This window comes from Cibotium barometz, chromosome 39 (assembly GCF_041138505.1).
Source record: "Cibotium barometz isolate CiBa-2024 chromosome 39, ASM4113850v1, whole genome shotgun sequence".
Taxonomy (NCBI): Eukaryota; Viridiplantae; Streptophyta; class Polypodiopsida; order Cyatheales; family Cibotiaceae; genus Cibotium; species Cibotium barometz.
This window is the reverse complement of record NC_141084.1, coordinates 18,795,789-18,820,704: the sequence shown is the minus strand read 5'-3', so window position 1 is coordinate 18,820,704 and position 24,916 is coordinate 18,795,789. Positions and strand designations below refer to the sequence as shown.

The window sequence follows — 24,916 nt, the reverse complement described above, 5'->3', positions numbered from 1 at the left end:
TGAGCCTTGAGCCTTGAGCCTCTAGGCTCTCCCTATTATCTATATAATAGGCCCTCCCCCAACCCCATCCTCACAAGTTCTCATTGCTCAACCATCCCCTCACAAGTGCTCAAGTCTATCCTCTCCCTTGAGTCCCCTCCACTGTATTTTTAATGGACCGTACCTCCACCGTATTTTTATTTTTAAAATTTAGGGGTGCGTTCCAAGACCGTATTTGAACGTACCGTACCGAATCGAACTTTTCGTACCTGACAACTATGGTAGAGACATGGGAATGATGACAAGGAAGCAATGGTGCAGCAGCTCTGTGTGCAAAAGAAGCGCAGGATAAATTTCAAGCATGATTGAGTCCTGCCTATTTATTGTATGATCTTCACCAGCAGAATTTCTGTCTTTGCTTTGTTCTGATTTATCTCCTTCCACCCCCACCCTTCCCTAATAAGCTAGTTTTTGCACCTCTTTGTTAGCTTCCACATGAATGTGCTCCTTATGCAACTAAATCTGACATGCAGGATTATTACAGACATGCAAACAATTGCAGCTGATTTGATGGGCAATGCAACAAAACTAGATGTAGATCATCAATTAAATAGAAGACATGGTGAAGACAGCTCCATCTTCTTTCATCCTCGACCTGTCGCTCCAACAGCTGCTCAGGTGCTTAGCTCTTAAATTTTTTTTTCTTTTGAGATTGTTTATGATGAGCCATTCTTCTGGTTTGCTCTATGTTCTAGTCCTATGGTGATTTGTTATCTTAAACCATTTTGTTCAAGGTGTGCTTAAGCAAGCATGGGCTATGTATATTAATGAGTGCGCTCTTGTCCATGCAGCTGCATTGCTTGCAATTTCTTATACATGAGCTTGTCTCAGGCAGTGCTCCAAAGAAGGCAGGAGGGTTCTTTGGAAGTAACGATCCTGAGGTTCCCCAACATGACCTCCGACAATTAGAGAGTTTTTTCAATAAACTGGCATTTTTTCCGCATATTTTGGATTTTAGAGGTACTTTTTGCACCTCATCTGAGGATCATTCAAATCTCAACACGATCATTGTATTGTTATCAAGGCTTGTCTTCTAACAGTTTGTTTCTGATGCTTCCACAGTAACACTTGCACACATTACTGACCTTGGGTTCTTGTGGTTCCGAGAGTTCTACCTGGAAACATCTCGTGTAATCCAGGTAATCTGTGCTTAGTTACATCTACAATGCAATCAAATTTTCTGTGATGATCCACATGACCTATGGTTCATTTCTCTTTGTACCTTTAAGGGTGTAATTATTAATATCTATCCATTCGAACAATTTTTTTTGTGATGATCCACATGACTTATGGTACATGGCTCTTTGTAGCTTTGAGGGTGTAATATCTATCCACCTTTTGTTGTTTGTTTGGGTAAATGCTAAAATGCTGAATACCAATATAATACATGGTTTTAGAAATCTTGCCTTACATACGTATTCAGGCTGGTCTAGAAATAAGACTTATCAACTGAAACTGCCTTTTTGAGGTGTGGCGCTCTAGGATGGTCTTCTTGTGTTTTGATGGTATATGGAGTGCTGCTAGACAACACAAGTGCTTGCTTATGCTCATAATGGAAAAACATTGGCTTTCTTATGGGCAATTGGTGAAACGGTTTAGACATCCTCTGGTTAATATGACCCTAGTTTGGTCATGCTAGCCCTGTTGGAGCCTTGGAATGTAACATATCCCCCCTCTAGGACATTGATGTCCTTAACACTGAATCTGAGCACTGATTCGGGGGAAATGACTGTTTAGACTGTGCACAGACTCTTATATAGCCTTGACTTCAGACCGTCCTTTCCACTTGATCAGATACTCCTGATAAATGGCATTCCGAGACTGGTTAGTACGTTGACCTAGAACCAACTCAGATTCTAACGGAATATGCCTACTCATGTCCTTAAGCTTAGGGATCTCCTCCAGTGGAACAATCTCCACTTTCACCTAGACGTTCTTTCAAACCAACATGAAACACGGGCTGAACCTGGATTCCAGGACGTAGTGCCAACCAATACGCCACATCACTTATCTTCTTTGTGATCTTGTAAGGACCACAACATTGTGAAGACAACTTGTAATCCTTGCCGGCCCTCATCGTCTTAGAAGTCCTTCCGGACTTTTAAGGTATGCCCACGCGTCTCCTATAAGACCCTTGGAGTCCTTCGCTGGTTAGCATAATAGTGAGCGTGATTTTGAACACTCTTTACGCTTTGCCTTGCAATTTTCACCTTATCTTGCATATCTTGCAAGCAATCTACTAGTGATTGCATCTTGACTCTCCTTAGGCCTACGACTATGGGTGACTTCGGTTGATATCCTTACATAAGCATGAATTGGCTATATGGAGTAGCCGCATACTTTTGTTATTATAACTGAACTCTATCTATGGAAGGTATTGTTCTCACTCAAATTGTCATTTGGAGACTTACGCCCTTAACATATCCTCCAAAGTGTTGTTAGTCCGCTTTTTTTGATCGACTGACTTGGGATGATATGAAGATGCCATGCTCAAACATGTATCCAATTTGTAGTATCTAGTCCATACTATGCATAATGGAGTTGATAGTTATATAGTCTTGTGGGTTGACTACCATGAGTATTCAACATGCACATTCCTAAAAGGTGAATTTGGGCATGTTCTTGGATTCATCTAGGTATATAATTCAGCCGTATTAGCGGACATGGAGATTTCACATTGTGAAGTTCTCATCCGAGTTGCGGCCAGTTGATATTGTGCTAATTCTTTCTATCTTTAGCGGTGCATTTGTCCTATCAACTACTTATTTGCTGGAGTAATTCTTTCTATTTGCTACTTCCCTTAGTGCTAGGCTTCATTATGGCTGAGTTTGCCCTGCACCTCGGGAGGTTTGACAGAAACTCAGTATGAAGGCCTTTGTGTGAATATATGCTCTTATGTGTGTGTGTGTGTGCGTGTGTATGTGTGTGTGTCTGTGGAGTGCGTGTGTGAGAGCATATCTTGATACAGAGCCACTATTGGGCACTGATGACGTTTGTGGGGATGTCGAAGTATCTAGTCCATACTATGCATAACGGAGTTGATAGGTATATAGTCTTGTGGGTTGACTACCATGAGTATATAACATGCTCGTTCCTAAAAGGTGAATTTGGGCATGTTCCTGGATTCATCTAGGTATATATGTATCCAATTTGGAGAACACAAATTGCCAAGATTCTGTTGTGAATTTGGGATTCCGATCACTGAGAATCTCCTTTAGCAACCCATAGAGTTTGTATGGTTGCTCCACAAAGAGCTGAGTCAATTTATGGCTCTTTACATTGGACCTAGTAGGTATAAACCTAGCAATCTTAGTCAATTGGTCCATAATGGCCCGGACTGAATCATGGCCCCTACGAGTCCAAGGTAGCCCAACTACAAAATCCATAGACGTAATTTTGCCACTTGTTCTCTAGGATTTGTAGTGGGTATAGGATACCCCCAGCTTTTAGTCTCTTAGCCTTATTAAGCTGGCACTGGGTACACTACAGCCAATAAATAGTTGCCGACCAAGGCTAGGTTCCTTTGTATGTCTGGGTGTCTTGCAGTAGTGTGTCATGACAATTATGCAAAATTCTGGTTTGGATGTCCATATCGTTGGGCACACAAACTTTGCCTTTTTTTGCACTGTAATCCACCTCGAATGGAATACTTAGCTTTCTCTTTGAAGCACTCGTGTAAGTATCCAAAACATTCGGATCTCGCGGGCTGCTATCGACGACCTGGACCGATTGCAAGATTCTACCAAAGTACAAATCATGTTGGCAATGCTTGTTGAGAGATAGATAAAAGTCAGTGGATATCTCCATCCAAGAGATATCATTGACCTTGCGAATCCTCCTTAGGACATCCACAACCCAATAGGTTGCCTCCTTTTGGTAATGGATCTCTAAGTCAAAATCCTGCCTGAGTTCTACCCATGTCGCCTTCCAACCTCTCAACTCAGCGGGTTGATCACAAACCTACTTCAATGAATGGTGATAAAAATTTGGCACCATATAAATAGTATCTCTAGATCTTTACTCCATGGATTACTGTTAGAAGTTCCTATACGGCTGAGTCATAGGGATGGAAATCTTGGCATAAGCCTCAATGACTCTCTTTTGGTACTCTAAAACACTTATCTAGTTCCTCATTCCAAACCACTAGACGATTTACTTTGCGTTTCTTCCTTCTCACCCCCTTTAGACTTAAGTCATTGGGATGGCAATCTTGGCGTAAGCCTCAATGAATTTCTTGAAAAATTAGTGGAACCCAAAAAGGATTTCACTTGCCTAATTGTCCGTGGAACAGGCCACCCAAGAACCTTCCATATCTTATCGGGGTCCATAGGTATACCATCAATAGAGATGATATCCAAGATACAAGAGTTTTTTTTTTCCTTTGAGAAAAGATCCTTTCATTAGTTATAAAAAAAAATGCCCGTAGGGCTACAAAAGATCCTCTCTTGCTCACAAGAAAAACAGAGCAGAGAACAAAGCAGGGCAGCCAGGGAGCCTCTCCCTAGGTGCTGAATAGTACAAGTACCAATACAAAGATTTGGATGGCTATATCATACAATAGGAGGGGGGAAAAGCCAAACAGGTGGCCTGTAGTGCCAGCGGGGGGACCCCGCGTGAAGGCTATAGAAGGGGCCGCTGCGCCAGGTGGTGTGAAAGGCCTGGCGCCGCAAGATCGCCTCATCCGAGTCGCCCCGAATGCGGTCGTAGTGTCCCCGCAAGGTGTGGATCAACTCCTGTCAAATCCCCCGAACAGTCTCTGCTGGTGGCTCCAGTCTCCCCTCAAAGGCCCTGAAACACCGGGCCTTCCAGGTGAACTAGATGGTGATGTTGCTGAGGAGCTCCCATCGTAGATCCCTCTCCTGTGTCCAGCTGGCGGATGAGAAATCCGGTGAAGGAACAAGGCGAGGCTGGCCCCTAATGAATCTGATGGCCTGGCTGTCCTGCTCCGTCTCATAGCCCATAACAGGCCCTGACGAAGTCGACCAAGCAGCGGCACCCCACGTATACGTACCCTCTGGAGAGAGGGGGCCAGAATACGTTGCATCCGCAGCCAAATCTGCTGCGCCTGAGGGCAGTCCCAAAGGCAATGTCTCTGTGTCTCCATAGGGTGGCCGCATCGGACGCAGGCCGCCGGAAGACCGCTGTAGACAAGCCAGGTGCCAACTGTGGAGCCCCTGTGGTGGGCGACCAGCCACTGGAAAGTCGAGATCCTGCGGGCCTGTCGACTAGCCCAAAGCCGGGCCCAAAAATCCTCCAGAAACTCCTGTGAGAGTCGCTGTAGCCGCCAGTGCCCCGCTGCAGCTGGAGAGACCATCCTCCTTGCCGTCAAAATATGCCGTCCCAACCGAACAGTATACTGAAAAAAGGTAATCTCTGTGGCCTCAAGGGATGCATAAGGATCATGCCACTCGTACTCACCAGGGTCCCACTGTAGCCGGGCCAAGGGGCACGCTGCATATGCCCATATGCGCCAATCCAGGAGCACATTTGCAGGGTCTGGGTCAATATGCCACTTCCGAGAAGCGGCGGCCACTACCCGTATCCTCTGAAAGGTGCACTCTGCAACCAAAGGCGACTCCACCTCCACTCTCTGAAGTCTGCCCTCATCCTGAATCTCATAGTAGAGGCATCTGCCATCCTCAGTGCAAGCTCTGACAGCAATCAGGATCTCCAACTGTGTAAAGGCTCCCATCCACTGTGGGGCCACTAGCTCGATAGGCGTGAACCACTCCTCTGTGAGTGCCTCCTGAATGTCATCCCTCATAATCAACCCCCCTCTGAAGTGACTCAGCCTCTCCACCTGGATCTCCTCTGGTAGACTGCAGAAGGCCTGTCAGTCTCCAAAGCTACGTGCTGGGCCTGCCGCCAAAGGTCCCCAGGCTAGACGAGGCCGAGAACCCAACATATGACCCTGCTGTGTGCGAACCGCTGGGCTCCAGATGAGCGGCTGTCTGGCCCGCTCCTCAACACAAGAAGGAGGTCGCTGAGAGAGCCCCGGTCTCAGCAGCTCCCAAGCTCTCAGGATGCTCAAGGCAAATCTGTCCTCTCATCCTCTACTGAGGCATGTCGTCCTCATCTCTATGAAGATCCATCGAATCTCTGGTGCCCAAGTGCCCCCTGCTGGGGGAGCCCGAGCCTGCAGCCGCTGCAAGAGAAGCTCTTTCCAAGGCTCAGCGCCTGGAAGCAGCCCCCGAACAATAAGCTTCCCCAATAAGGCTCTACTCTGATCGACTGGATCTATAATGCCGAAGCCTCCCTGAGCCAGCGGAAGTGTAATAATTGCCCATGCAACCTTTGCCCGAGCTGGCTGACCGTCCCGCCCAGACCAAAGAAAGTTCCTGATCAGCCTCTGTACCTGGCTGATGCAAGAGCTCGAGAAGATCCAGCAAGACGTAATGTACCACATGGTCGCTAACAGCACCTGATTTGCCACCACCACCCTCCCGGCCAAGGATAGTCGAGTTGTACTCCAATACAAAAGCTTCTTCCGAATGCTCACAAGAAGCGAGGCAATCTGCTGCTCAGGTGACAAATCTAGTCCAATCTGGCATCCCAAATACCGCACTGCTGTGCCAGGAGGAATCCATCTAAAACCGGGGTCCGGGCTCCATGCCGGAGTGGGAGCGCTACTGAAGGCCACTGCCTTGCGCCAATCGATCAATGCTCCTAAAGCTGCACTAAAAACCTAGAGCAACTGCTCTGCCCGAAGAAGATTGGCCTCCTGGCCATGCAAAAATAAGCCCGTGTCGTCAGCAAACGCAGCATCGAGCAGGTCCTCCCCCCGAACTGGGAGCTGGAGTCGTCTCAAACCAACCTCCTCTGCCGTCAAATACATGCTCATAGCCTCCGCAAAGAAGAGAAAAAGAAAAGGGGTGAGGGGACACCCCTGACGGACTGATCTAGTCAGCTCAAAACTCGGCCCCCGTCCTCCTGCAATCAACACCTGGCTGCGAGCTGTGGAATACAGAGCCGCCACCCCTCTGATCCAATCTGGCTCAAAGCCCAGGCGAAGCATAGTGCCCTCTAAGAAACCCCAATCGACTCTATCGTATGCCTTCTCAAAATCGAGAAGCATCACGACCAAGTCCTCACCAAGAAATCTAGCTCGGACCGTCGCCTCCCAGAAGGTGAAGATGTTGTCAAGGATACTACGCTCCTTGACGAATCCTGTCTGGGTAGCATGAATCAACTCTCCCAGGAAGGGCTGGATCCTCAAACACAAGGCCTTTGCTAAGACCTTGTAGACAGTATTGAGGATCGTAATAGGTCTCCAATGCCGAATATCATCTGATACTCCCTCCCCCTTGGGGATAAGAAAGATCAAGCCCTCTGAAAAGCTCTGTGGCATCACCCCAGTGTCCAAAACATACTGAAAGCCCCTGCGGAGGCCTGGTCCCAAAAGGTCCCAATAGCGCATAAAAAAGGCAGGCGTCAGCTCGTCCTTCCGTGGGCAACTATGGCGCGGCAGGACCCTCAAGGCCTCAGCAAGCTCGACCTTTGAAAGAGGCGCACCAAGGACTGTACGCATACGATCTGTGACCCTCCTCTGCACATGGGCCCACACCGTCTGTCTGCAAGCATCCCGAGCTTCAGTGGCTGGCTCTGCTGAAAGCAGGTCTCTATAGAACCCAGTGGCAATGGCTCTGATCTCCCCGGGCTCGGTAGCTACAGACCCGTCCGGCCTCCCAAGCTGACGGACTCCTGCTCGAGCATGGCGGGGTCCAGTAATCTCAAAAAACTCCCCAGTCACTCTATCCCCAAGCTGCGTCCACTGAGAGGCCTGGTGACGATAGTAAAACTCATGTCTCTGCTCCTCTGCCTCTCTAACCTCCTGGCGTGCCTGGCTCAGCTGGGACGCCACCCACTCACATGCAGGCTGCTGCTCCTGAAGGCGCTGAAGCGAAGCAAGGCTGCGTCTCAGCCGCTGCTCCCGCTCGCGAATCTCTCCCAGCCGTGTCAAAGCTGCAGCGTGCAGAAAAGAGCTAAGCTCTATGAGTCCCTGGGCACACTGGCCTACTGCATCTTGGTTAGAGCACTGACTATCATGCCAGATCCTCTCAATGTCCTCTGCGAGACTAGGATCTGTAAGTACCCTCTCTGGGATCCTCAACTGCAAGCTGGGCTCCCGTGTCCTCTCCTCAAGTGTCAAAAGAACTGGCGCATGATCTGAAAATGAGGTGCCAGCGAGAATGCCAACTGAGCCCCCTCGCTCCCCTAACCAGTCGCCCACATAAAAGCGATCAATCTGTGATAGATTAGTCCCTCCCTGCCGGCGATCCGACCGAGAGAAACTAAGACTGTCCTGAGAGCGGGAGAAGGTCCCATGCTGCCATGCATCAGTGATCCTCAGTGACATGCAAAATCGCTCCCAAGCTGCAAGCTCCGTGCCGTGCACTGTAACATGACTGCCTCCCACCCTATCAGCCGGGTCCTCAAGCATGTTGAAGTCACCCCCGACACACCAATGTGCGGCCTCTGGCAATGCATCCGTAACCTGGGTCCAGAACTCTGCTCTGGCACTAGCATGGTTGGGCGCATAGACGTTGAGCGCGCCCACTAGCTCATCATGCATCCTCAGAATGACATACTGTGCTCTACCAGGCACAATGATCCCTCGATCCACAATGGCCTACCGCCATACATCTGCAATGACCATGCATACTCCTCCCTGTCCACCCAAAGGACCAAACCCTGCAGACCAAAAGGTGTCCCATCTACCAAGCATCACCGAACCATATCTCCGGATCCTGCTCTCACCCAAGTGGTGCTCCTGCATCATCAAAATATCAATGCTGCCACCAACCAGGCATCTCTGAAGCTCCTGCCTCAAGCAACCACGATAGCGTATATAATGTGCTCTGCCAAGGCCCTGTACCTTCCATGAGATGATCCTCATGGATGACCTGCTGAGGTGGATGCTGTCTCAGCCATACGGTGGGCCTTCGCAAGCGGCTTGGATGGAGAATAGTCCCCATCCGAGCGGCTACGAATCTGCCCACCCGGTGTACTGCAAGAATCATGGATCAGGCGCCCGTGGCTGTCCCCCATGGCGACTGCCTCCCGCTCAGACAGAGCAACCTCGTGTATACATACATATCCAGGGTCGCGTGCTAAGTCTGCCACTATGCGAACGACCAAATGACCAATCCCTGAGGCATCCACACGCCCGGGATCCAAGAAAAAATGAGCCAACTCCCATAGTCGGCCTATCACATCTGTCACCTCCAGATCGCTCACATGATGAGAAAACTCAACTGCCTGAGTCTTCAAAGTGCTAAGAGCGAGCTCTAGAGTCCACTCCCGGTCGCATGGGCCACATAGAGGGAACGAGAAGGCCACCACTGAATCAAGTGCCTCCTCCCCGCGGGCCGGAGGAATCACTACATGAACTCTGATGGGTGCTGGCTCATGGGGGCCCTCTGCTCCAAAAAGGCCGTGTGAAGGCGTAATCAAAAGCCTCCGAGCGCTGTCTAGTGCCGAGGCGACTTAGCCGACTGCGGATAGATGATATCCGTGAAGCCCGAATCGGCATGGTAAGTCTCCTCTGTGGTGCTCGAGCAAGGTCGGTGCTCAGCGCCCTCCGGACTGCAGGTGAACGCCAGGGGACTGCCACGGCCTCGCGGGGAGGTGAGGCGGTCGGGGGGGGAGAAGGGGGGGGCGAGGGGGGGGCGAGGGGGGTGGAGAGGGAGCCGCTGCCGAAACCGGAGCGGGGACGAGAGGAGACGAAGGTGGAAGCGAGGCGGTGGGGGGGGACGGGGGTGGGGGGGGTGAAGGAGGGGGTGCTGGCATCTCTTGGTCCTCAGTCGTCGCAGGGGTCTCCTCCTGGAGGGGAGCAAAGCTGTTCCTCACGGGAACCCAGTGATGCTGAGACTGTGGCTACTGCTGCAGCGGTCTCTGGGCGTGCTGCTGTGGCTGTCTCCCTCGACGGCGCCCCTGTCCAGGCTGCCACTCCGAGGTCTCTGTGGCCTGAGCAGGTGTCCCGGAGGCTGCCTGCCGAGCCGCATCTGTGGGCGGGCCATCAGGGGCTTGCTGTTGCGGTGAGGGTCGGGGTCTCCTGCGAGGGCAGGCCTTGGCCAGATGATCGACCTGCCTGCAAATGAAGCACTGGTTCGGGAGCCCCGAGAACTCCACTCTTTGATCAATCCATCCCCCCCCTATCCTAGGTAGCTGAATGACCTTCGGAAGGGAGGAGATGTCAGACACCAAAACTCTGACCGAAGGTAGCCCAGCTGCTCTGGCCACCACTGAAGCTGCTGTGGGGCCAGCTGCTCTGGCCACCACTGAAGCTGCTGTGGGGCCAGTCTCTAGTACCGAACCCACCAATGCTCCTAGCCTAGAGAGGAGCGGAAGATACTCCCGGCGGAGTCCAGGGAAGCAAACTGTAACATGGAAAAGGCGCTCTCCCTGCTCGGCCGCTGTTGGGTCAACGCCATGCTGCCAAGGTCTGAAGAAAGCCCGAGCACCCCTGATGTCAAGGGGACTCGTGGCTAGGACCTTGGCCACGCTCTGGGCGGTCTCGAACTCGATCTGGTAATGTCCACGGCCCAGTAGCTGAACGTCCAGGATCTTGCCCACATCTGCAAGAAGGCGGGCCTGGAGAAGATCCCGGATCTCCCCTCTGCTGGGGCGAGTGCCGACTATACGGCAGATGGTGGAATGAGCCTGGAGGCGTTCCACCTCTGCGGTGAGGCTCGCTTCCTCTTCTGGCGAAAGAGAAAGCCTGATGGGGGTGTCCTCAGGGGCGGGCGAGGGGGCTGCGGGGGAGTCCCTCTGAGGCGGGGCGGGAGGAGCCTCCATCAGAGTCTGAAGCTGTGTCGAAGGCGGAGCGAATGCGGAGAGCCTGCTGGAACCGAGCTGCACACAAAGAACGAAGGGGGAAGGCGGAAGGCAAAAAGTGAAGAAAACCCCAGGGAGAATGAAAAATCAGAAAAGGAAAAGTGGCGGCGTTGAGGACAAAAACCCTAGGGGGAGGCGGCTGCAGCGCGAAGAAGGGGGGGCGGGGGGAAGAAGAGGCGACCGCGGTTGAAGGGGGGGGCGGGGCGCTGAAGACAGACGGGGGGCGAAGAAGAGGAGCTGGAGCAGGGGGCGGCTGCGCAGCAGCGCTGGGGCGCGCATAACAGCCAGGCGGGGGAGGGGGGGGCAAGCGCGATGGCAGGCGGGGGAGGGGGGAGCAGCGCGAAGGCGGAAAAAACAAGGGGGGGGGTCGTGCAGTCAGCGCGAGCAGGGGGGGCGAGCGAGAGCTTCAGCGAGCTGTTCTCTTCTACGGTGGAACAACAAGATACAAGAGTTCTTGTTTAAAGAAGTCGCACTTTGACTCCTTTGCATATAGTTGCTCGAATCTTAAAATCTCCAAGACAATCTTGGGATGATATATATGTTCTTTCAATGACCTCCTATAGATAAGCATGTCATTTAGGAAGACCATAGTCCACTTTCCTAGATACGGACAAAACAAATCGTTCATGATCTGCTGGAAAGTAGCTCAAGCATTGGTCATTCCAAAAGGTAAGACCAAAAGGTCATTCCACCTGCACCTCTAGAGGATGAGATTTGAGGACTCGGCTACCAGCAGTGACCCTGAGAGTGAGACTGCAGAGGCAGAAGATGCAGATGAGGATGAGGATGCAAATAGCAGCTAGCAGCTGCCAGCATCATTTTATTTGGACATGTTATTTAGTTTGAACTTTAGACATGTTATTTATTTTGATCTTGGATGTCAACAGTTTTTTCTTTTGTGTATTTCAGGTTAAAAATATACATGCTTTTTCTATTTTAATGAAACCTTTTTGTATCCGTTTCTTGCCTTTTATGAAACGTTTCAAAACGTACGAAACCCGTTTCATACCTGCCGTTTCAGAAACGCCTGGCAACACTGGTCCCGCGGAGTGCAAAAATCCTGTAAGGCATCCAAATGTCTCTGAAGCCCCTTGGCTGAATCTGAAAGGACGAAGATCTCATCTTTATAAAGTAGTAGGAGGATCAATATGCTTGCCAGTGTGGGACCTACCTGCTTATATGCTTCTGTAATCTAAAACATTATGTGCAAGAAAAATATTAAAGCAGGGCATTGGCTTTCGTCGATGTAGAGGCACTAGCTACATGGGCATAGGGCATGTGTGAAGTAGATTATGCTCCATCTTTTGAGGGTGTAACTCCATATATATATATCCATCTTTACTTCCCCCTCCCTATTCTAGGCTTTGAACTTTGGCATGTTGAGAGTTTAGGGAGGGGTCTTCTCTCGAAAACTTTGAGATTATCTTGAGAATTTTGGAGTTGTTATCATATTGACCATCTCCTTTGGAAGCCCGAGGTTGAGGTGGAGGGTATGCTGAAGCTGTTGATTCTGATTAGTTATAGATGCCTTTTTCACACTGTCGCTTACATTCAACATGTATACACTCTTGACAAAGATCACTTCTCATGACTAGCACTACAATCCTTTATGCAGTCATATCACGCGAGGGAGCAAAGTGAGACGAGCTGGACTACCCTCCTCCTCATCCACACGGCCACCACCATTACCGAAACGTGCATGCTGTGTGGAGGTAGTTGAGTAGTTTCATGAATGTGACATACAAATGGACCGTCTCCCCCCTTTTCAGTAAAACCTAAATTCCCCCTACCTTGACCTCTCACAACATGAGATCAACCGGATCATCTGGTTAGATCTACTCCGACTACATATACATTGGACATGAGGCCATCAATGGTTGGTGAGAAGTGTGAGTTCTAAAGAGATCACTTCTTGAGACTCTCCGAGGATGGATTCATGGGGATGCTGAGATACATACAAATACACATGTCACATGCTATGCCTATTTGTGAATGGCCAGCTCAGGGTACCCTCCGCCTTAGGGTAGAGAATCAGAGAGCCAAGAATACCCCATGGGAGGAGAGGATATGCAGAGTATGCACCACAGGAGCGGTAGAGGATGAGGCCCATTATATGTTTAGCAGGGAGATTCCACTCCCTTTTCTGAGAGGGATTTGGGCCACTCGCGCATGGGTGATACGGTATGAGGATCAAAGATGCAAGGGCATGTACTTAATGGAGCTCAAACGACACATGCATGTAGTGTTGAGGCATCATGTTGAGAGACAGGTCCATCCTCAACAGGACACCTCCATCATTTATTTCTTTGTGATACATGCATCCACATCAAAGTCCAACACCCATACCAGTGCCTGTGTTCTGACTTCAGAGCCCACCACCCATACCTGATCTGCAACTCTATGCCCAAGAGGAGTTCTTAGCGAGAAAGCCCGATCCATTCTAGGAGCCAAATGTCCCCGACCCAGAGCATCGGGACCCTCCACCACACAAAAGATAGATCCGAAAGGTCCTTTGCCGACATGACATGCTCCCACCACAAAGGCCCGACCCTCTTTCTGCCCTGAGATTGATACTGGCTGAGGAGGGATCATAGGATAATCAGCTGCTATCTGGATATATACACACATTGGTGTTTTCTCCATTTTTTCCATTTCCTTTTTAGCTCTCCCATGGCTTAGTATACTCGAATGGCGAGGGGTTTTTGCCATTAAAAGACAGAAACTTTGTAAGTATAATCGTCATTGATCAATATATATTATGTACATGTTGTGTTGAAATAAGAGTCTTGTCTTTTAGAGTTGTACTCACCAAGTGAGAGGTACTAATCCCATACTTCTCCCACCATGACACTAGCTGAAGCTGTCTCTCTCGCATGATAGAGCAGTATGTCTACCAAATGCGTGGCTGGCATTCCTATACACTAGCCGCTCATCCTCAAAGAATCTCATGAGCTCCTCGTCGCCTCCAGTCCATTTCTGAATGTAATCTTGCCATCTGTCTTCTGACTCTTCAATACCATACTGTACCTCACTCCGTTAGAGAGGGTGCAATAAGTGGGCAACCGCGTGGATTGGTCTATGGAACCAATCCCACTGGTTGTTCCAAACCCATCGAATGTCCTCATTCCTGAAAAATTAGCCATGAATGATCAAAGCTCTTAGCTAAAGCCTAAGATACAAGTTACAATAAGAACGTAACTAGTTGGAAGCTGAACTTGGCATGTTGAGTACCTCTCATATGTCAAGAGAATGCATTGGTTAAGAGCCTCTCCAATCCGGTCCATGAACTCGTAGAAGAGTCCAAGAGTGTTGCCCTCCATGTCAGTGATGCGAAGAACTGTAGATTGGTTGAAGAGCGCTCACCAAAGCCTCTGCCTCCTTCCACCAACCTTCTTGCATCACGTAGCACGCAAAAGCAACTGCCTTCGGCTACTCATGCTTCTCCCAGCTCATCCACTCTCGGCAGACCATTGTGCGCATGAGTCCTTGTCGGACTCTCACTACCCTCTCAACCACAATGAACATATATGCAAACCTGGTTTGTGAGGGCTTCAGATGCTCAAGGTCACTATTGGCACGATACATTGCCAAGACCTTGGGCCTCTTGGTAACAAACTTCACCAAGCTATGTGTAGTGTCAAAGGTGTCAGCAATCCACCCAATATTTGCAAGATCTTCAATGTGCAAGTCTAGGCTATGGGATGCACATGGAGTCAACACAATCTGCGGGAACTCATCCTCTAGCATCCATCCCATAGAGACACAGTTGCTACCATTGTCAGTAACCACTTGCACTATGTTTTGTGGGCCTATCTCCATGATAGCCTCTTGGAGGTGTGACCATATAAACTCTCTTGTTAGCACTGTCCCAGGCACATATGCATCAATGGCACGCAAAAACATAGTGCCCTTGCAAGAGGACAGCAAAACATTGTACACATTCCTCTTGCGTATATCTGACCATCCATCACATAACAATGTGCAACCATACTTGGTCGAAGTGGCTTTTAGTGGCTCCATCTCCACCTTCATTGCTTGTTTCTCTCTTATGAGCTCTTTAGTGCGCAAGGTCTCATAGGAGGGTCCCTCCCACTCATATGATATATCCAATGCGGCTGATCGCCCTCATGGCCTTTTTCCATCGTGGGGTGCGTACAATGTGAAAAGACAAAGCGCATGGGGTGAAAAGCCTAGTGAGTTCCCTAGTTGCATCATTAATTGCCTACTTTTGCATGCTTGCTTGAATGCTTGCTCTCTTTAGAGAGGCTCTCGGTCCTGGAGGCAAAGGGCTTGTTGCAGTGGGAGTGGAACTACAAGCACCCCCACTTGGCTTTATGCATCTTCCTTTAAGCCCAACCGTGTTCTCTTTGATGCATCACTTGTATCCTCACTAGCATCAATATTCTCAAGCAGAGGCCCACAACCGTGTCCTACCAATTGCTGTCTTTTTCATTCTTGTAGCTCAGCGTTGATGCTTGCAGGCACCAATTTGCATGCACGAATGCCTTCCTCGGTTAAACTTGAGAAATGGGCCTTAACACAGATTATGGTACCTCTCGAGCAAACCTCGCAAAAATTACATTTCCACTTTTGGGTGCTTGAACCACCATATCTTGATACAGGAGTGACAAGGGCCCACATGGCATCCCTAGTGCGAGGCATCTTGAGAAAGGCAAGGCAAGATTGACACCTCGGCATGAAAATCCCCAAATTTAAAAATTTGTATTTTTGTTTTTTGCAAAATCAAGAAAAAAGGCACAAATCAGCACAACTAACCTAAGAGATGGCGGGCACGGAAGTTGAGAAGTGTGGGAGGAGTTGGAAGAGGCTGATTCTTGCAACGCAGGAGCTTCTTCGTTGGTTTTCATAGGCGTAGGTAGGTGTTTTTTTTTTTGGGAAAAAAGAGCTCTTTGGATAAAAAATGCCTAAATCGTATTGCTAACACGTGGGAGGGAAAGAAACGCATTTCATTCGAAAGAAACGTTTCGTTTCAAAAAACCTGAATGAAACGCGTTTCAGTGCAACTATGATGGTACCACTGCAGTACTTATGGTCTCATAGACCTTTGGGGTCTTCCGTAGATGTTAATAGAACTTTCTTTCTTCTCTCTCTCTCGACAGTTCGTGAGGCTCGTAGAGCGGGAAAGTGGGCTGTCTATAGAGATGGTAGGGTTATTTTCATTGAGTGCCATCTCGAATAGGGACCCGGTTTCTATGAGACCAAACACTTGAGGTTAGCAGTATGGAACTACAATGGCACCTTGTGGTTGAATCGAGGACGTTTGAGCGAGACTCTCACAGGCAGGGATGACATTTTCTATACAAAGATTCATCAGTCCTGAAAGGATTTACCATACATAGCTGGGTTCAAGTCGGAGCCAGAATTTCGAGGCAAGACCCGCACATCAAGACTACGTGGCTCAAGAGGGGTAGCTTTCCTTTGTTTTTTTTTTCCCCAAGAAAGAGACTTCTATTAAGTATGAAAAAGGCATACAACAATCACAGCTATAAGCCAAAATAGAATAGAATTACCCCAATATGTAAGGTGATTTCAACGACTTATTAGCATCATGATGCCATGAGAGACTTCTAGGACTAGAGGAAAGAAAATGCCATGGTCTCACTTCCGCATAAATATAACGCGCTTTGCCTGCGCAGAACGAGAGGACCACTGAATACGAGTCCAAGTAGACATGACCCCATTGTAATCCTCCGTCCAGGATAAGTCAGGCATGAGCTACGTAGGTCATTCTCAGCCATAGCAAGTCAGTCAGTCAATCTAGGTCCCTTAACCCACTTAAAGAGACGGATTCATGCATTTACAGTCAGTAGAAACCTTAGGGTTTGCATCAAAAAGCATTTTGCATATTGCACATCATTAATCCATTGCATCTAGACCATGGCAAACACCCCAGATATCATCTAGTTATTTACTAGGAATTTTTTTGGTAATTTTCCCATCATTTTCAGCATTTTATACATATTTTATGCATTTATGCATAATTTTCCCATCATTTTCAGCATTTTATACATATTTTATGCATTTATTATGGACAAGAGCAGTCGGCCAGCTCTGTAGCCAGCTGACTGGCTTCTTTGCCCCATATAAATAGATCACTTGTATATTCAGCCATTCATTCAATCATAAATCAGCATTGAGCATTCAAGCGCTTGGCATCTTTAGCACAAGGAGCAAAGCGATTGCAGTTTCAGCCACCAGCCCTCAGCGTTTGTCTCCTACAGCCATAGGCGCCTCAAACGCATGAGCATTCAGCACTTCTTCATCAGCAAAACACATCAGTTCAGCATTCAGCCAACAGCTCATCTAGCGTTTTCTGCATCCCTACAGTTTTCAGCATTCATCTACTCATCGTTTTGCTCTAGCCACTTGGTGAAGGTAAAATGCAGCATTCATATTCATTTACAGCATTCATACTCAGTCTAGAACAGTCCCAAACAGCCCCTCTCTCAACCTCAGCTTTGCATCCCTCCCTCATTCCATTGGGAAGAGTGCATAGGCTCGAGATTGGACATCTTGGTGCTTCTACAGCAGTGTAACAATTCAGCCCAACACTTGGTCTTGAGAGGTCTTGCGTTTGGCTTATTGTCAGTCACACCGTCAGTCTCTTTAAAGATAATAAAGCAAATACTATCTCGGTAACGGGATAGGGGGCCCTTCAATGGGTAATTCGGGACCCCATACGGTGTACAGTTCTCATATCTCTCTCTCAAATCTCTTAAAAGTTTGAAGTCTTAAAGTGGATTGCTAAACTCACAAAACTCAGGATACAGAAGACGGTGTGAGCATTTATGTGAGAGGATCCTCCAATATAAATACTTCCATTGCATGTTACATTGGTATCAAATTCAGCTTGTCCACACACACCGTATCCTAGTGTGAGGGCATCGTTGGATGGTCAGTTTGCGTTCCGGCACGACCACCGACTTTAGCATCATGTGTGCAGAGGAGAGTACCCATCAGTCGGAAGAAGTCTCCCCCGAAGGAGACCTTGCTCTTCCGACTACAGCAGACACCATAGCTCTTCTTAGAGCTTAGAACCAGCTGCTCATGGAGCGTCTCCAACTCTTGGAGGCAACAACAGCACGTCCTCCTCCGCCTCCAGCAATCCCCGACTACACCTCCCTCTTCTTTCATATGGAACAACAAAGAAGAGAAGACGAGGCCCGAAGGAGAGAAGAAAAAGCAGAAGCAGAATTAAGAAAACAACAAGAAAAAGCAAAAAGATGGGACTATGAGGAAGCCCAATGCAGGATTGACGAAGACCGGCATCAGGCTAAACTCGTCGCTCGGGAGCATCAATGAGAGCTCGATCGAGAATGTATCTTACTCGAGCACCAAAGGGAAAAGGAGGCCATTCATCTTAGATACCAGCACCTCTCTTCAGCTTCCCCCGCCCTAGGTGCCACCGTCATTCGCAGTGTCATGATTCGTGGGGATAGAAGCATTCTTGGTATCCCATTGATTTTGCATCTCCAGGCCCGACGAGCTATCCTCAAGGGAGCAGAAGGAGCACTACTTTATGTTCGTGCTCAAATAGCCTCTACCTCCTCGGTAGCATCCATCTCATCTTCAGTCCCTCAGTTAGCAGAACCTCCTAGTAAGTTTCCCTCTTGTCTTTTCAAGACTTTCAAGGGCAAGCTAGAACAGTAGTCAGTTTTCAAACATTTGAAACCTGTTCCTTATGGACGCATTTTCACAGTCACCATCAAGCACTTAAGTGGCTCCCGATGATGCCAAGTGCCCAGTGGAGTGATCAGCACACTAGACAGGGTCAGCTCTTCCACTAGGTTGGAGGAATGATCAAGTACATCCCTCGTCAGCAAAGCCCAGCAGCAGATGTTCTTTGTAGAAAGACCAGCATCCAAACCATTCAAGAGTCTACCATTCTCAACATCTATGGAAAAGACTTAGATAGCATAGAAGAGTAGTATGTCGATTCTGCAGAGTTTGGTACTCAACGGCCCTCAATTTTGAGCTTGGCCATTATTCAGCTCACAGACAGGCAAGTAAGTTTAGACGAGATGTCCACTTCAAGGAAGGGGACTGGGTCTATCTGCGTATCATGAAACAAAGATTGAAACAAGTGGGTAAACGTTGTCCCAAGCTTTCATTCCGTAGTTCTGGACCTTTCCCAATAGTTAAAAAGTTAAGTGATGTCTCCATGAAGTTGAAATTGCCTAACAGTTGGACAATGCATGATGTTTTCCATGTTTCTTGGCTAAAACCATATGTTGGACCAGATGTGTTTGATGTTTCAGGTGATCAACAGCCAGACGTGGTAGATGAAGCAGAAGTCATCGAGCCCGAGCAGATCCTTCTTCATCGTTGGAAGCATAGTTCCGGTCGACGGATACGTCAATTCTATACGAAATTCCGAGATCGAGGTACCCACGAAGCCGTATGGCTAGACGAGGAGTTCTTTCAAGAGTACCCCCAGCTATTGGCGGACTACTTGGAAGCCATGAACTTGCCGCCAAGCTAAGTAGGAGGGAATGTCACATGCACTCTGCATTGTAGTGCATGGTGACAAACTGGCTCATTATCAAACCATGTTGGGCAATACGTCTACGAATGAATATAGCAGAGTCTATACCACTGCCCTCGTAAAAAAACTGCGGACCAGATTGGAGGACCAAGCAATTGCTCCCCAAGTCACATGCATGGCGCGGTCATTCAATTTGTCCAGAAGTTGGGCTATAGAACCCCAAATCTGCTGTGCAATGCTGCATCCCCATAAACAATGCTGTACGGTCTCAAAATCTGCCGCACATCTCGGGCTGGTAGGTGCTACACCGAAGACCGATCTCCACTGATTGGTGGGAAGACCACCATGTAAAAATAATCAAAAGAAACGAGAGATTTGACTCCTTCTGTATGAATGCCAAAGCCTATGCCAATATCTGCGCTGTATCATTGGAGAGATATTATAACTCTTCCAATGAGGCCTAAGAGTAGGAATCCTATGCATTTGTCGAGTGAGGAGAAGCTTGGCATTCCAGACCGTGAAATTGAAAAAGGGAAGGCTTTTCAATGGATTGAGGGATTCGAGGATTTGTAACCTGTTGGAGGCGGTTCACATCCATTGCCTACAGTCCAACGCCATTGCCATCGCCATCGCAAACCAAGGTGAACCTGCTCAAGAAGAATCGCTTGCATGGAGATTAAAACAGGATTTGAGTCGACAGGGTATATCGCCTTGAAGGAGAGGACAATGCGGTTCGCAGCCATAGCCTACAGTCCAATGCCATCGCCATCGCAAACTAGGAAGGGTTGTTTTTCAAAACTTGCTCAAGAAGAAGAATCGCTTGTGTGGAGATTAAAACAGGATTCGAGTCGGTCGCCCACTATCGATTGGCTCTATGGCTTGTGCCACAGCTTTTGTCACCCCCACAGGTCGGGAGAATCGTTAATTTTTCACAAGACGAGCTCACCTCTCTTCAGCACGACATTGACATTGAGGTCTAGACCACCCTTGTTGCAAGGGTTTATGGCTCCCATCCCTCTCGTTGGCAAGCCCGTGAATGGCTTCTAGTAGCTCTCCCTTCGGAGCTAATTGTGCACTTCTAGAATACTCGTTTGCTTGGTTGGACTTCTTCCAGGTGGACTTTCATTCTCTAGAATGTACTTCCCAGGTTTTGGTTGGCAACCCCTTCCCTCTTGGCCCTAGGAAGATTTTCTTTTTTTAGCACCAGGTGGGCTTTGATCCAGTGGTGGAGGATCACCGCCTTATCCCGGTCTCACTGCGGTTTCCTGCTCTTCCTCAGTCTTATTGGAAGCTTTTAGCTTTCATAGGGGCATCCTTTGGCCAAGTTCTAGAGATACCGGCCCTTCCGGGCTCTGATGGCAGGCGCCCTTGGACCCCCCTACTAGAGCGCCCCAACTCTTATGTAGCTCTTGTCTCACATGATGTTGATCCTTCTTTTGAGGCTATGTAGGCACAGGATTTGGATCCCTCACAGGAGGATGTTGCATTACAGTTATAGGATGATTGCATCCTCGAGCATGATGTTAAGTAGTCGCACTGTCATGATACCTCTCCAGATTTGAGGACCAGTCCTGGCTTTTCCCAAGAGTGGGAACAAAAGGTAGGGTTTTCATTGTACCTCTCCAGATTTGAGGACCAGTCCTGGCTTTTCCCAAGAGTGGGAACAAAAGGTACGGTTTTCGCTCCCTTACATATGCGAAACGTACCTCCGTCTCTAAAGGGTCCTTCGTCGACCACGAGATCTGGTCGTCGTTTCTACTCTGAGTCCTTACAAGGATTGTCTCGTGGAACATTTTGGGTCTTGGGGGGTTTTTTCCGCGTCGACGGAAACAAATTGTCAAAACTCAGCTTCATTGTGCAGTCACAGGTGAACCTATGGATGTATTGCTCTTGCAAGAGCATAAATTGGATGCTAGTCAGTGTGGGAGATTAGGCAAGCTTCTCTCAGGACACACCTTTTGGTCACTAGGTATTGGTGCCAAAGGCGGTGTTTGTATCTCTGTTTCAGCTTTGGTCTTGCCTTGCATCATTGGACATGGTGTCATTTTGCCTATGAGAGCACGGTGGATCCTTCTTATGCATGGTAATACACGCATTGGTATTCTCAACCTCTATGCTCCTAACCATAGAGGTGAGAGGATTGTCTTTTGAAAATCTCTCACTACGTTGATGCCTCTTGCCGACCATTGGATTATTGGTGGGGGATTTAGCATGGTTGAGATGCCAATGGATAAAAGAGGTGGACATGAGGTCTTGGTGCATCCTCTTGAGAGAGCGTCTTGGGAGAGGTTTATACTCTCCATTCATGGCAGAGATTGTTAGCATGAGGATGACATTTCGAGAAGACAATCTAATAGGAGAAGGGATGCATGGTCTAATAAGAGAAGGGATGGAGGATGTATTTATGCACGGTTAGACAGATTTTATGTGGATGATTGGGTGCTCGACAGAAGGGGGCATACTTTTATTGCTGCAAGCACCTCTAAATCGGATCATTGCCCAATGGTTTTATGCATTAGAGATCCGAGTCGCCATGGATCAGCACCCCATGTATTTATTCATGGTCTGACAGGAGAAGGGATGCAGGATGTATTTATGCATGGTGAGACAGATTTTATGTGGATGATTGGGTGCTCGACAGAAGGGGGCATACTTTTATTGTTGTAGGCACCTCTAAATCGGATCATTGTCCAGTGGTTTTATGCATTAGAGATCCAAGTCGCCATGGATCAGCACCCCATGTACGCATCCTTGATCATTTGTTTTCAGATGCAGAGCTATCACATCGTATGCTTGACATTTGGAGATCTTGTGATTTCTCGCAGGCCTCACAAAGCCTGGCCTCTGCTCTCGGTGATATTAGTGACTTTTATCACACATGTGCCCTTTCTAAGAGGCAAGAGGCCTTTCATTTAGAAAGGGCTATTAGACGTAGACTGGCTGCCTTACAGAAAGAGCCTGAGAAACATCCTCATGCTTAATGGGTTGCAGATTCTTTATGTACTGTTAGGGCAAAACTTCATCACTCTCTCGAGCAGCGTGCGGAGTACCATTACCATGCTTAGGAATCCTTTTGGACCGTGATGGGTGGCAGATTCAACAAACATTTCTTTGCTACTGTCACGACCCTGTGTTTTTCTCTGGACAGTATGCAGGTGTGCACGGGGACATGGAGGACAGTGTGAATGGCATCAGTTTGGAGTTGAAAATGAAACCCATGTGTGGACAATCCCAAGTGTGAAGGGGAGAGAAATTTTAAAGTTAAAAAGGTTTTATAACCTTGGGAGGCCCCTAGGTAATTTATAGAGGCTACTCTACTTTTGGGGGGGGGGGGGGGGGGGGGGGGGGGGGGCACGCCTCTTTCTCTCTAATGCTTTTTGGGAGGCTAGCTTTTTAGTACTGAGGCGCAATCTGATTTGAGACATAGGACACAGAGGAAGGTTTGGAATGCATTGCCACATTTGATCACTGAGGAGAATCATGCCTTTGTGGATGCCCCTTTTTCTATGCATGAGTTCAATCATGCTCTTCATGCCTTACCTCATGGTAAGTGTCCAGGGGAGGATGGCCTCTCCCCTGTTTTTTCCATTACTTTTTGGGATGAGATCGAGGCTGAGATCACACATCGGCTCTCCAGGAGATGTGGGACACAGGTTCTATGCCTTCTTCTCTCATTGAGGGGCTTATCTATCTTATCCCGAAGAGTGGGGATAAGACATTGATTGGCAAGTGGAGATCCGTCACCTTACTTGGGACTGCATATAAGATTCTTGCTACGGCAGTGAGCATCATATTGCAACCAATTTTGCAGTATGTAATTCATGATACTCAGAATGGATTCTTACCCGGAAGGAGTATCTTTGATAACCTTTTCTTGTTTTGGGAGGCCGTGGAATGGGCCAAAGCGAGCAATCAGCCCTTAGCCATTCTACTCTTGGATTTTGAGAAGGCCTATGATAGAGTGGATTGGGATTTCCTTGAGGGTACTCTTAGCCATATGGGTTTCTCTCAGAGATGGATCAAGGGAGTTCCATGCATGTATCGCGATGCCCACACTAGTGTGCTCGCTTGCGGTGATAGAGGAGAGTGGTTTCAGATTTCTCGCTCAGTACGGCAGGGTTGCTCTTTAGCCCCATTATTATATATCATAGCTGCAAAGACCATGAGCATCTTCCTCCGCTCCATTGTTGGTATTTTTGGATTGAGGCTGCCTCTTCGTAGTCAAGAGGAGCTAGTTGACTCTAAGCTAGCTGATGACACAACCATGTTCTTGGATGGTTTTTGGATTAGTGACTCACCGAGAGTTGCTTGGGGTGCAGAGCTTGGTTTTACTTGGATCAGTAGAGGATGCACTGCTAGATATTTGGGATGCCAGGTTGGGGTTGATATTTCTCTTGCACAGCAGTTTGCCCCGGTACTTATGAGTATCCGCAAGAAGCTTCTTCATTGGAGCTCCAAGAGATTAGATTTAGCCTCAGAGCTTTGGTGGCTAATCAGGTATTGCTTGCCTCAGCTTGGTTTATTGCCTCTTGTTGGTGCTTCTCTCGTGTGTGCACACTGCATTGGTCAATTGCGGAGATTGATCCGCAATTTTCTTTGGTCGGGTTTGGATGGCACCACAGACACTTGTGCCAAGGTAGCTTGGCTCACAGTTATTCAGCCTAGACGAGAGGGGGGGCTGACTATTATTGATCCGGATGTTCAGTGCAAGGCGTTGCTTTGCAAACTTGTGGTCAGAGGTTTCCTACCAGGCACTGAGCCTTGGAAGGATTTTTTCTTGTCTCAAATTTCGAGATGTACACCCTGTGTTGGGAGAGATTGGCTACCTAGCACATGGTTTTTGTTCACAAAGGCTGATATCAAGGCACCATCTTCCCTTCTTATTGCAGCCATTGTCAGAGCATGAGACCACTTTTGCGACAAAGGCTTCCTAGGTCTTTGGATGAGGCTGGCCGACAACCTATTATATGGAACGAGTTTATCAGGGATGAGATCGGTCAGCCACTTGGTGCATCTCGTTACATGTAGTGGTCAGGATGGGAGAGATGTGCATACATAGTTCTTGCTTGGAAAATCCTTAAGAGTCTTCTAGAGGATCAGAGAGCTGCATCCATTCAGCATCTTAGGGGCTCTCGTATACGTGTTGATCAGATTGATGCAACTATTCCGCATGAGTGGCTCTTTGGAACCTTTCATGGCGACTATCATCCAAGTTGGCTGGGAGTCTTTTTGAGGATAGGCATACCTCTGTAGGTCATTGCTCTCCCGGGCCAGGAGGCTATAGATTGCATCGTTTATTCTATCATACCTGAAGGGAGATTGAGGAGATGTAGTGTGGAGGGGATCAGCCCAAATACTAGGCTTAGTCTAGCGAGGATTGTTGGTCGTTTAGGGAAGCATTGGTTCATTGACCCTTCTCCTCATATAGTGACTCATGGCTCTTGGTGTTTGTGGCTATATGCTAGGAGTTCTATCAGATATCTTGAGTGGGATCCAGGTGTGACTCGCGGCGGGTGCCCGGGGGACTAGGGCCTT

At 48.3% G+C, this 24,916-nt stretch overlaps 1 protein-coding gene across 1 annotated transcript in view; it reads left to right on the top strand.

The window, feature by feature from the left end:
* The window catches only part of PIR121 (transcription activator), a 104,722-nt gene that overhangs the window by 35,029 nt on the left and 44,777 nt on the right, over nt 1-24,916 (top strand). The window contains exons 15-17 of the mRNA XM_086778429.1: nt 513-657; nt 831-999; nt 1,102-1,178. Of these exons, the coding sequence (XP_086634555.1) occupies nt 513-657; nt 831-999; nt 1,102-1,178 (391 nt within the window). The remainder of the gene's footprint in view (nt 1-512; nt 658-830; nt 1,000-1,101; nt 1,179-24,916) is intronic.